A 12668-nucleotide genomic window follows, 5' to 3' on the forward strand; every position below is an offset into this window, starting at 1 on the left:
AATCTCCTTGCTGGTAATTAGTCTTTTTCTTGTAAGAAATTAATCCTACAGAAAAACAAACATGTGCAAAGATATATGTCCTGCAGCATTATTTTTAATAGCAAATAAAAAATTAAAAAGAATGTCCATTCACAGGTGGTATGATACACCACGATCAGGGAAGCTCAGCCCCCACTGACTATAAGATCTACCATCATTTTATGTGTAAGCAGAAACACTGTCCATTAAACTGGGACAGGCCATGGATTTCTAGGATACACCCCATTTCATAAATGTCAAATATGCAAAAACATACATCTTTAAATCCTTGCAGTGCATCTTACAGTAAGATATTATAAAAACAAGCAAAAAGAAAGCATTAAAAATGTGTATACTGACGCAGAAAGAGGCGCAATACACATTACTAAATGAAGAAAGCAAGCTATCAGAACAGTGCCTCAACTATGGCCCACCCTCTTCCAGCCGACAGTCACGGACGTCCTGGCTAACATAAGTTTAGAACAGATCTCAAAGGGCATATACTCAACACAATCATCACATCTAAAGATGGTGAGGTGAGTTGGGGAAGAGTGATCACTTTGACAAACATCTCCAGTTTTCAGAGATGTAAAGCACCCTCTGGTTCCATAAAAGGTAAGCCTTTTTTCTGTAAACATCCCCTCCACGGAGGCTGACTGCCATGACTGGCTAGTGAAGGATCACAGGTGGTGGGGACTCTAAGAGAAAGACTAACTTTTTCTTTCCTTTTTAAGTAGAAGAGTGATATTTTGTGTGTGGAAGTCCCAGAAGATCTCACAGTCACAAAAATGAGCTCTCAGAACCACTGTGTTATTAACAGAAAACTTACAACCACTACCCTAACCACCACTTTACCCACTGAGGCAGAAATGAACATCCCCCTTGGCTAATTACAGACAAGGCGAAAAATATAACTGGTGATTCTAAATGGGACAAAAAATGATCAGAAGGCAACCCCAAACATTCAACGTATCTACAACGAGCTACACCTTTTTCAAATGATCATCACTGTCTATCAGTGAGGAACAAAATCTGCTAACTGACAAGTTGATTTTACTTGCTTAGTGCTACAAAAACTGGGGGAAGAAAAAAAAAGAAAAATCAAACCAGCTACATATGCCCTTTCTCCAAATCCATGTGACACGGAGAGTTTGAGCAAAACGTCTGCAACAAGGCTGGGCTACGTGGGCCCTCGTACCCGCACCAACACCCAGCCGCCCCCACCAGACGCTCCTCTCCAAAGCCTCTCCTTTCCACTCACCCACGGGATCACCCCCTGTCCATTCAAGGGCAGGACCACGGCCACTTTCCCTCTGGATATACAACATCCCCTATTTCTCTTGCTACTGTATCATTCCCAACAGAAGGCAAACACCCTGCTAACCCTAACAAGGAACCCGCCGGTCAGTCCTCAGCCCCTGTGTCGCGATACATCTCAGTGGCATCTGACATGCTGACTTCTCCTTCCTTCTGGGTAGATCTTCTTCAGTTGGCTCTGAAGAAGGACACCCCATTCTTAGCCCTCCTCCTGCCCCACTCACTGGTCGCTGCTTCTTAATGTCCTGTTTCAGGCGTACAATAAGTGATACCGATCAAAAGTCTATTAATAGATTTACATATCTGAAGAGATCAGTGAATATAAACTGTCAGTCCTAAATGATAAGAAAGCGCTGTATCAGAGTTTATTAGTCCCCACGCCCTTTAGGGCTAGGTACGATGCATAGGACAACTGATCGAGGCTTAGATTTGGGGCGTAAGGGGTCTAGAATCGAGCCGCTCCTCCTGTCTCTAGATGCCGGGTCACCGGCATCTCCTGCCGGAGTTTCTGCAACAGCCCCTCGCAGTCGGCTTGTCTCTGTCTTTACTCCCCCCAGCTGCCGCCTGTTGGTCATCCCGGGGTGTCATGACAGCTAGCACTCTGCACTGCCAGTGTACTTCGTTCAGAGTAAACGCCCAGGTGCCCACCGTGGGCCCCACCCTCGGCTCTGACTCCCACCGCCTCAGCCTCTCTACCTCCCTTCGCGCTCTTCAGGCGCGCCCCCTGCGCTCCCGCCTGAGCGCCCGCCCCCTAACCGCTCCCTCTGCCTGGAATGTTCTCCGTGCCCTCGCTTCCTCCAAAGTGCCCTCGCTTCCTCCAAAGATTTTGCTCAGCAATTACCTTGAACAGTGGTGAGCAAACTGTACCACCTGGGTTCTGTCTTTGGTCCTCTCAAGTGCTACTGTTTTTCCTCCTTTAAAAAGTATTTAAAATTTTAAAAATATTTTTAACGCATTATTTATTAAGGTCCTCAACTTGAGTAGTCCGAAAGGACAGAAACCTCCATCGGTTTTGTTGAATAAAAGCAAGCACAGAACTCGCCACACAGTGGCATCAATAGACGCTGAATTAGTAAATGACTGTCATACAGCCGTTTACTAAAAAGCCCAACAATAAAAGAGAAACATATTTCAAATGAATCCACAGTGATACTAAAACGTGTCTTCTAAATAAACATTTCCGATTTGGTTCTCAGCCACAGCTAAGTTCCCCTGGGCAACAGTGCCCAGTGCAATTTTGGGCTTACTTTCTGATGGTCCACACCAATGGCAGCTCAAGAAAGGCATTCTGGTCTATGTGCAGCATGGCTTATAAACTTAATTATCAATAAGACTGCATTTTAAATGTGAGTAGTACTAGTTTCGATATACTTCTTTTAATTAAAAATACAAAACTACTTTTACAAGAAATTATGTCTTACCGGTAAGTCGGTGAAAGCGATACCTAAAAGGAAACGAAAACGGCATTAGAAGTCGTTTTTCAAAGGCAGAGTGTGGTGACAAGCTGAATTTCTCACCAAAAAGAAGGGAAGACATAGCAAAGGACGAAAAAAATTAAAAAGCTAAATATAAAATAACAAGACCAGTTTTTCTCTCAATAACACTTATACAGGTCTGAGTGAATGCCATCCTGTTTCAAGCTCATGACCCTTGTGTTAGGGACACGCCAATTTTATTTCTGGGGTACGGTTGTTGCCTCCAGGATTTCTGAAATGGTTTCAGATATATATTCAAAGCTATGTGAGGAACCACAAAAGAAAACTGGTTGCAAAATAATTACATTTAATTTCTGACTGACACCTAAGCTGCTTTATGCAGCCTTGTCATTTAAATCTTCCTTACCTAGATTTAGCTTTTAAATAATTTTAAGGGAAAAGGAGACTTTCTGTTACAAAAAGGGGTGAAGAGAAAATATAGTAGCCTTGTTTACTTTAAAAAATTCTCATAAAAATACATTCTCAAAGTTTTGATCACTCTAGAAAACAAAATTAATTCCTCCTTCAAAGGACAAAGATACAGTTGAGACTCTTAAATGCCCTCTGACAGTAATTTCAACAGTTATGTACCAAATACATTTGAACAATGGCAACATCACTGGAATAAATCTACTGACATCCCAAAGTGATGATGTAATCACCCTTTAAATATGCAAATAAATTACTTAGCTGAAAATAAGATAATAAACAAACCAGATATTTCTACAGGACCTCAGTCATATGTTTAAAAAGACTGAGCTCTATAATAATGGGAGGGGTGGTACTGTTGAGCTGGCTAATCGCAATTCTTCAGTTTAAACACACATTAAGACAAAATGAAACCATGCCAGCATCCCTCCCTCTATGGTGATGATCACCACCTAAAAGAATGAGGGCCCTTCTGTTGAAACATTATCTTTAAGGTCTCTTCCCAGTTGAGAGTCTGTGGCTCTAGAGCTGTGCTGTGCCACCAGAAAATACAACTACTTGACTATTCATTAAAGTGATAAAGTTAAAAGGCAAACTGACTATAAATCTCTACTGTATACGCCTTGAAATAAATGTAAAAATAGTGCTTTGTAATTAAAACACTGTTTTTATGACTGCTAAAAACCAGTAAACTCATACGTTAACTTGTCAAAAGTGAAAACGTTCAGATTACCTTTAGTTTCATTAATAAACAGAAAGTAAAGCGATTGTGGGCCAAACAAATTTGAGAATTTATCCTAAAAATTTCAGAAAACTAAAAAGAACAAAGAAAATAGCAAGAACAAATAAAACATGACCATACATAATTTTACCACCTTTCATAAAACAGCAGCCTAATCACTTTTCTTCAAAAATGTCTATCGATGAAGACTGTGTAAATTTATATCGTTTAAGCAAAAATTTACTTTTGTCAGTAATTAATGAGATCCTTCCTCACTTTACCAAAATCTCTAATGAAATATCCAACTTTATTCTATAGAATAACACTTTTGAACACTGTCAAATATATTAAACACAACCTATACATACTCAGACCACAAAAATGGCACTTTAACAAGCTGAACAATTATTTAAGTTTTACACAGAAAACAATTTTTTCCCAACTTCCTAATCTGATTATCAACAGACTTGCAGAAAAGTAACCGTCAACTGAAGAATGATAACAAAATTTAAAAATACAAATAAATTAACTTGCATACTGAAATACTTCTCCTTTAATTATTTCCTCAAAACCCTTTTTATTTCTCTCTATATGGTAAGTAAATATACATTTTGAAAACCTCCATGAGACAGAAACTAAGGATGTACCAAGCTTTGGGGCACAAATTATCCACTTTGTGAAATACGAAGGAAAAGTAGCTGAGCAATATTTTATCTTCTACATGCTAGAATCTGGTCCAGAGAGAAACACATTACTCTGTAGAGGGTCAGCTCTCTAGGCTTGTTTCAACTACTTAATTCTGCTCCAGTAGCAGGACAGCAGCCATATACAGAAAATAAATGAACAGGGGGTGGGGGTGGGGTGGGGGTGACTGTGTTTCAATGAAACTTTACTTAGAAAGCAGACCCAAGACTGATCTGGCCCATGGGCCATCACAGCTTGCTGACCTCTGCTCCAGAGGAATAATTTTTGCTCACTGCATCCCCAGCACCTGGGCCAGAGTCTGGCAAATGACAATAAACAACATTTACTGAGCACTCACTAAGTGTATGGCAATCACTTAACTTCACACACATCACTTCAGTTTGCCCTAGCAACCTCAATAAGGCACATGTTATAGTGATCTGGTTTTATGATCTGAGGCACAGAGATGTTTAAGTAACTCACCTAAGGTCACAAGCCCAAGCCAGGAGATAAACCCAGACAACTGAACTCTCATACTGACCACCGTCATCCTGACTCTCCATGTGTTTGATAAACACATATTAGGTTTATGAATGAATAATACCAAGTGTTTCAAACTGACAATTTTAGAACGTGATTCCATGAGTACCCTTGTTCTTAAACAGCATCTCATGTGCTGCAGTTCATGGGGTCACAAAGAGTCACACACAACTTAGGAACTGAACGACAACAACATATTTCTTCTCTGAAATAAAGTTTTTGTAAACTATAAAAAGACTCGTTTTGGTTTTAAAAATGTCATCTTTGCATTACTGAACCAAAGGACCTACCTAAAGGCAGACTTCTGGTTTAAGATCTTAAATACCTTAAGCAGCCAAGCCAATGAAGACTATCCCAGTTAACTGCTTTGACAAGTCAGACAGAGCCTGAAGAGCAACAACAAACTAAAAGGGCTGCCTCCTCCTGGAAGCCAGTCTGCCAATAACAATCAGATCACAAATACACACACTATATATACATGGCATCCTTTATCAACGGTCTTGTACTGAGAAGAATGTTAAGAATCTCTGTGGACTTGTGAGAGCTTTTAAGTTAGCCAGCACAGAACTTCAGAATCAACAGTAATAATCAGAAGGAAAAGTTTTTAGCCAAATGTAACTAACTATGACTAAGACAGTAACATTATATGAGGAGTATGTCGAGACACTAAAAAACCCAAATAACTATTACCAACGTAGCCCAAAATTTAGAATTCTCTACTATTAAATTACAGAATAGTGTTTGCATTATATTAAAGAGTATTTATTATATGTCTAAGCATACTATCTGCAGTTTAATTTTTAAATACTGTTTACAAGGAAACTGAATTTTCTGCCTTTGGGGATTAGTTTATGCCTTCTTTCACTTTATCTCATCAGAAATAACCTGCTATAAATCAAGAATGTTTTAAACAGTTAACCTGAAACTTTTTTAAAAAGCATCAACCTTGCTACCCTTTATACTTACTTTAATACAAAACAAAGACAAAAAAAAAATCTAAGAAAAGGGAGCATAAAAGTATTAAATCTGAAGTAGTATAGATATTCGACCAAAACCCCTAATTTCCTTGTTAGCCTTACAGCAGAGTGATTTTCTCATCCTTTCGCTAATCTGTTTATTTGCCAGCTGTCTTTTAGTTTTGTTATCATTTGCTCACTTTAGTTCTGCTCCTGTTTGCAGAACTAGCTTGTAGTTACAATCTTTATTAATTTTTGTTAGCAGGCCTGATTTTTCAGTATGTCAATGCCCTTCATTTGGCTGGGAGCATAAGCTTTTCCAGGCTCTCTCATTACCCTCATATTATACTAAAAACTGACGGCTTTTTTCTCAGCACCCAGTATCTAGAAAACTGGATCATACTGTAAAGGGCTTTATGCAAAGCAAAGCAGAAAACATGTAGCATTTCCATTACTAGAATAAATATCTGACCATGCAGTTCTTTCTAGTTAGTCCCACAGGTGTGATACGATGTGGCCTTCAATGTAAAAAATTAAGATTTTTAATTGAATATGTGCCCATTACATAATGCTTCAGATTTAAATTTTCACCGTTTTCTCAATTTCTACCTAGAAAGAACAAAGAAATAATTTCCAGAGGCATCTACTCATAAAGGAGGATTACATAATAAACATTACTACCATGTTGTAAGTACAATAACCATAACATCTGGTTATTTTAGTACCTAAACTATGTCCATTCTTGGTGTAGAAGCAGGTGTTGTTGATAAGGTTAACACAACAGCCAATGACATCACCAGTTGTAAAAGTTGGTCCATAAGGTTGTCCCGTTCCAGAAGAACAAAATGAATGTCCATCATCACCATGGTAACCATATGAATGTTTATCCCAGCCTAAAAGAGAAAGTTTCAGTGTATTTACAGTGAAAAGTAAGGTTCCCCCATACTAGAACTATTCAGTAAATTTATAACAAGACAAGCAAGAATAGTACAATCTCTGTAAATTTCACCTTTGCAGAGGTAAAATTCCCAAGAGTACATAAATTGTATTAAAACACTGCTTACATTAACAAAAATAAATCTGCCACACAGAACGCTAAACTATGTCATAAACAGAGAGGACTCTTAACAGAAAAAGCAAACAAACAGTAAGACGCAGTCTCCATGCATTTTTCCTTTGCTAATAGACCAAAGGAATTTTGCTTTGAATTGGTTTAAGCACACACGGAGTTTAAAATAACATACAAGATTTTTCTTTCAATTTTCAAGCAGTTTCCTCTAAAGTTAATTTTTAACATTAGTAAACAGAACATCAGAAAATATAATTGAAGAATCACTTTGGTACAATTAATGGTTTTAGGAAAACAGTCTACCATTGTGTTTCACACCTTCCTTACTTTGCCTTTTTTCTCCTTAGTTTACTTTTAATATCAGCCTAGATACCCAGAGTATTAAACAACTGAAAATGGGGAATTCCTAAAGTCAGGAATGTGTTGGGTAGGAGACAGAACCAACCACACTAAAACATCTAACCTAGTTGATATCACTATGTACTAGAAGTTCAAAATACCAACAAACAAAACAGAAACAAGCAAAACAAAACAAGGCATGGCATATTTTGCAAAATAGCATAAAATTTATTAGAAACATTTAGCTTCAACTCTGAACTCATAAAGAGATCAAAAATATAGAAGATTAATGTACTTAACTATCTCAAGTTATTATTACTCAACATTTTTAGCCAGAATTAGCACAAGACCGTACTGTAATTCAATTACAAGTGTACCTGGCAGTCTGTTCATGTTCACACCTTGAGCAGAAAGGCCAATTCCCATGTAACTGTTTAAAAAAAAAAAGGAAAAAAGAAAAGCTGGTGATTATAGTTATATATAAGTATAAATTACCAAACACTCTCAAACATTACCAGAATTAAGCCCAAGATGAAATGCACAGGGTAGCTACAAAAAAATTCTTCGAATTCATGAAAAAGCAAAAAGGGCAATATTAAGCAAACAACAAAACCCAAACTCACAGTAAATACCTATAGCTATCATTCATAAACATACCCAAAGAATTACTTATGTATTCTTACAATTATAAAAATCTTTCCAACTTATCTACACATACATATTTGGAATTAAGAATTCTAACAAAAAGTACAGAGGGGCATGTGGCTTTTAAAAGGACACAGTAAAAATCTAGTTCCTCTCCTCCCCTAAACAAAGACATGGAGACATATTTGAAAAAAATTCGATTCAGATAAAAGCATCTGCAATACCTAAATATCCTAAAAAGTATGCGGTACAGGGTAACTATGTATTGGTTTTCCGGAAGTATTTAGGCAAATTGACGATATGGACTTCAACATGAAAGCCTTAATTATTAATGTATAAAACATGAGAACAAAATTATCTCTACAAAAGAAATACTAGAGCAAAAGGTAATCATTAAAGTATGCGATTCATTTAAAAAAATTTTTAAATATTAATAAAGTCTGATAAAGGGAGTTCAAAATATAATGTAAGAGAAATATTTTTTAAGTATAAAGTACAAAAAAGTATAAAAAGTATAAAGAAATTCATTTACAAATATTGATGCAAAAAAGAAAACCTAAAAAAGCAAACTGAGTCCATTAGATAACAATTAAATCGCTAACTGTGCAAGATTTAAAATGGTATTTGATGAATTCAGCTACCACTCCTAATAAAAACTCAAATAAAAGGAAGTACCTAAATAAGACACACTTTTTGCCAGATCTAATACAACAAGCAAGGTATTCAACAGTGAAACACTTAAGTCATTTCCAGTAAAATCAGGCACAGAGATGCCTACAACTGTTAAACATTGTTTTAAAGGTGTTAGTTTAATAATAGAACTAGATAACAAGTATAAATATTATAAGATATAAAATTATATTAATTGTAGTTGCTCCGATTATATACCTTGGAAACTATGGAATATACTATAAGTTTTTAGAATTAACTAGGTATTTTCGGAAAATTTAAGATCCCCTGGAGAAGGTAATAGACACCCACTCCAGTATTCTTGCCTGGAGAATTTCATGAATAGAGGAACCTGACCAGCTACAGTCCAAGAGGTCGCAAAGAGTTAGGCACAACTGAGCAACTAACACACTTTTGGAAATTGACTGAATGTAAGAAAAATATTTTAATTTCTTTTCTAGTAATAATCAGCTAGAGAAAGGAAGTAGAATCTATAGTTACCAATCATAATAACTACAGACACTATAAAACAGGGGTATCATTAAGGATGGAGGCTTCCCAGGTGACTTAAGAGACACGGGATCGATCCCCGGGTCGGGAATATTCCCTGGAGAAGGAAATGGCAACCCACTCTAGTATTCTTGCCTGGAGAATCCAATGGACAAAGGAGCCTAGCGGGCCACAGTCCATAGGGTTGCAAAGAGTCGGACACAACTGAAGTGACTCAGCATGCACGTATACAAAATAGGAGTAAAGAGCTCAAGCAAAGCTCAAAAACGGTATCTTAAAAGTGATAATAAATGAGTATTTTAGTATCTGGATAACATAACAGCATAAGAATAGCAATCTTTCTAAAATCAATATATATGTGTACTGAGGTTCAAGATAAGGCTCCAAATGAGCCTATCTCTTTAAAACTAGAAAAGGTGATTTTAAAGTTCACATGTAAAAATAGAGAATTTTGGTCAAGACAAAGTTAAATAAAAAATAACTTGTGTCTGTCCTACTAGATATTAACATTCACAGATATTAGAATTCGCAAGCGCAATATGCCCAACAAGAGTTATGGGTCAAGGGACACAACAATGACATACCAAGAAGAAACATGTTGGATGTCCAGTCAAGACTCATTAAGTTGGTGTTCTGATTCAGCCCCTTTGTCCCAAATACAGCACACAATGTAATTATTTATGTTTAAAGAAAGTAGTGAGTTACAAGAGAACCTCCGAGAAGAAACACAAAGCAAGCAGGGACAGCTCTGGGCCTGAGGACACCCATGAGCGGGGAGGAGTTCCTCCTGAGGCACCAAGGGCTAACAGGCTTCCACAGTGGATCATCAGCTCTGCTCACTGCTTAAAGCCCACAGGGAAGAGGCTCCCCCTCCTGAAGGGAAGAAAACACAGATACCACCCGCGGCCTTGGCTAAAGCTCATCTGAGACTATGGCCTAGTTAAGCGGGAGGGAGAAGAACAGCCTCTTAGCTAAGAGCTGGACAAAGTTCCTGACTCCATCTGTGACGCAGCCTGTAACACTCACCCTGAACAGAGAACCTGGCAGCCCTAATGTAGACTGGCTTTTGACTGGGGGCCCAGGAGTTAGAAAGCAACTATAAACTGTAACCAAGAGAAAGTAGACAACTAGATAACAAAATGAAGAAAAATGTTTACCTTCCTAATTAAAATAATGCCACAAAAACAGAATTCTAAAATACACCAAAAATGTGCCATGTTTAATTGTGGCCAACTCTTTGTGACCCCATGGACTATAGCCCGCCAGGCTCCTCTGTCCATGGGAATTCTCCAGGCAAGCATACTGGAGTGGGTTGTCATGCCCTCCTCCAGGGGATCTTTCCAACCCAGGGATTGAACCCAGGTCTCCCACACTGCAGGCAAATTCTTTTTTTAAAAAATTTATTTAATTGGAGGCTAATTACTTTATAATACTGTAGTGATTTTTGCCATATATTCACATGAATCAGCCATGGAGTCCCCATCCTGAACTCCCCTCCCCCATCCCTCCCCATCTCATCCCTCCGGGTCATCCCAGTGCACTGGCCCTGAGTGCCCTGTTTCATGCATCAAACCTGGACTGGCGATCTGTTTCACATAAGGTAATATACATATTTCAATGCTATTCTCCCAAATCATCCCACCCTCTCCTTCTCCCACAGAGTCCAAAAGTCTGTTCTTTACATCTGTGTCTCTTTTGATGTCCCACATATAGGGTCATCATTACCATCTTTCTAATATATGCGTTAGTATACTATATTGGTGTTTTTCTTTCTGGCTTACTTCACTCTGTATAATAGGCTCCAGTTTCATCCACCTCATTAGAACTGATTCAAATGCCTTCTTTTTAATAGCTGAGTAATATTTCATTGTGTATATGTACCACAGCTTTCTTATCCATTCATCTGCTGATGGACATCTAGGTTGCTTCCACGTCCTGGCTATTATAAACAGTGCTGCGATGAACATTGGGGTACACGTGTCTCTTTCAATTCCGCTTTCCTTGGTGTGTATGCCCAGCAGTGGGATTGCTGGGTTGTACAGCAGTACTATTTCCAGTTTTTAAAGGAGTCTCCACATTGTTCTCCATAGTGGCTGTACTAGTTTGCATTCCCACCAACAGTTTAAGAGGGTTCCATTTTCTCCGTACCCTCTCCAGCATTTACTGTTTGTAGACTTTTTGACAGTAACCATTCTGACCCGCATGAGATGGTACCTCATTGTGGTTTTGATTTGCATTTCTCTGATAATGAGTGATGTTGAGCATCTTTTCATGTGTTTGTTAGCCATCTGTATGTCTTCTTTGGAGAAATGTCTGTTTAGTTCTTTGGCCCATTTTTTGACTGGGTCGTTTATTTTTCTGGAACTGAGCTGCATGAGCTGCTTGTATATTTTTGAGATTAATTCTTTGTCAGTTGCTTCGTTTGCTATTATTTTCTCCCATTCTGAAGGCTGTCTTTTCACCTTGCTTATAGTTTCCTTCGTTGTGCAAAGTTTTTAAGTTTAATTAAGTCGCATTTATTTTTGCTTTCATTTCCATTACTTTGGGAGGTGGGTCATAGAGGATCCTGCTGTGATTTATGTCAGAGAGTGTTTTGCCCATGTTTTCCTCTAGGAGTTTTATAGTTTCTGGTCTTACATTCAGATCTTTAATCCATTTTGAGTTTATTTGTGTGTATGGTGTTAGAAAGTGTTCTAGTTTCATTCTTTTACAAGTGGTTGACCAGTTTTCCCAGCACCACTTGTTAAAGAGACTGTATTTTCTCCATTGTATATTCTTGTGCAGGCAGACTCTTTACTGTCTGAGCCACCAGGGAAGCCCAAGAACACTGGAGTGGGCAGCCTATCCCTTCTCCAAGGGAACTTCCCCACCCAGGAATCGAACAGAGTCCCCTGCATTGCCGGCAGGTTCTTCACCAGCTGAGCTACACAGGAAGCCCCCCGCAAAAGGTGCATAAGACCAATGAAATACACAACTGGAACATGAATTCATTCTAGAAGAAATCAATGGAGAGTACGATTAAAAAAAAAAAAAAGCATTTAAAAAATACATACATTTAGGATTATGTTAAAAAAAATGGAATCATCATTATTAAAAAGGACAGTGGAACACCAATATTTACTGAGATAGTTTAGCGAGTGATTTCCCACAATTAAAAAATATTTTGGTTAAGTTGAAAGTGCACATCACACACACTGAGGAAGATAAAAATAGACTCACACACAAACACACTATAGACTGTCGATACAAACAAACTCCTAAAAGCTTCCAAAGAGAAAGGCAGATCAAGTCAGAAG

At 38.0% G+C, this 12668-nt stretch overlaps 1 protein-coding gene across 1 annotated transcript in view; it reads right to left on the minus strand.

Moving 5' to 3' along the window:
* The window catches only part of RANBP9 (RAN binding protein 9), a 71456-nt gene that overhangs the window by 24881 nt on the left and 33907 nt on the right, over positions 1-12668 (minus strand). The window contains exons 3-5 of the mRNA XM_018039009.1: positions 7926-7978; positions 6866-7033; positions 2757-2779 (exon numbers count right to left, since the gene is read on the minus strand). Coding sequence (XP_017894498.1) covers positions 2757-2779; positions 6866-7033; positions 7926-7978 — 244 coding nt within the window. The remainder of the gene's footprint in view (positions 1-2756; positions 2780-6865; positions 7034-7925; positions 7979-12668) is intronic.

Source organism: Capra hircus, chromosome 23 (assembly GCF_001704415.2).
Source record: "Capra hircus breed San Clemente chromosome 23, ASM170441v1, whole genome shotgun sequence".
Classification (NCBI taxonomy): domain Eukaryota; kingdom Metazoa; phylum Chordata; class Mammalia; order Artiodactyla; family Bovidae; genus Capra; species Capra hircus.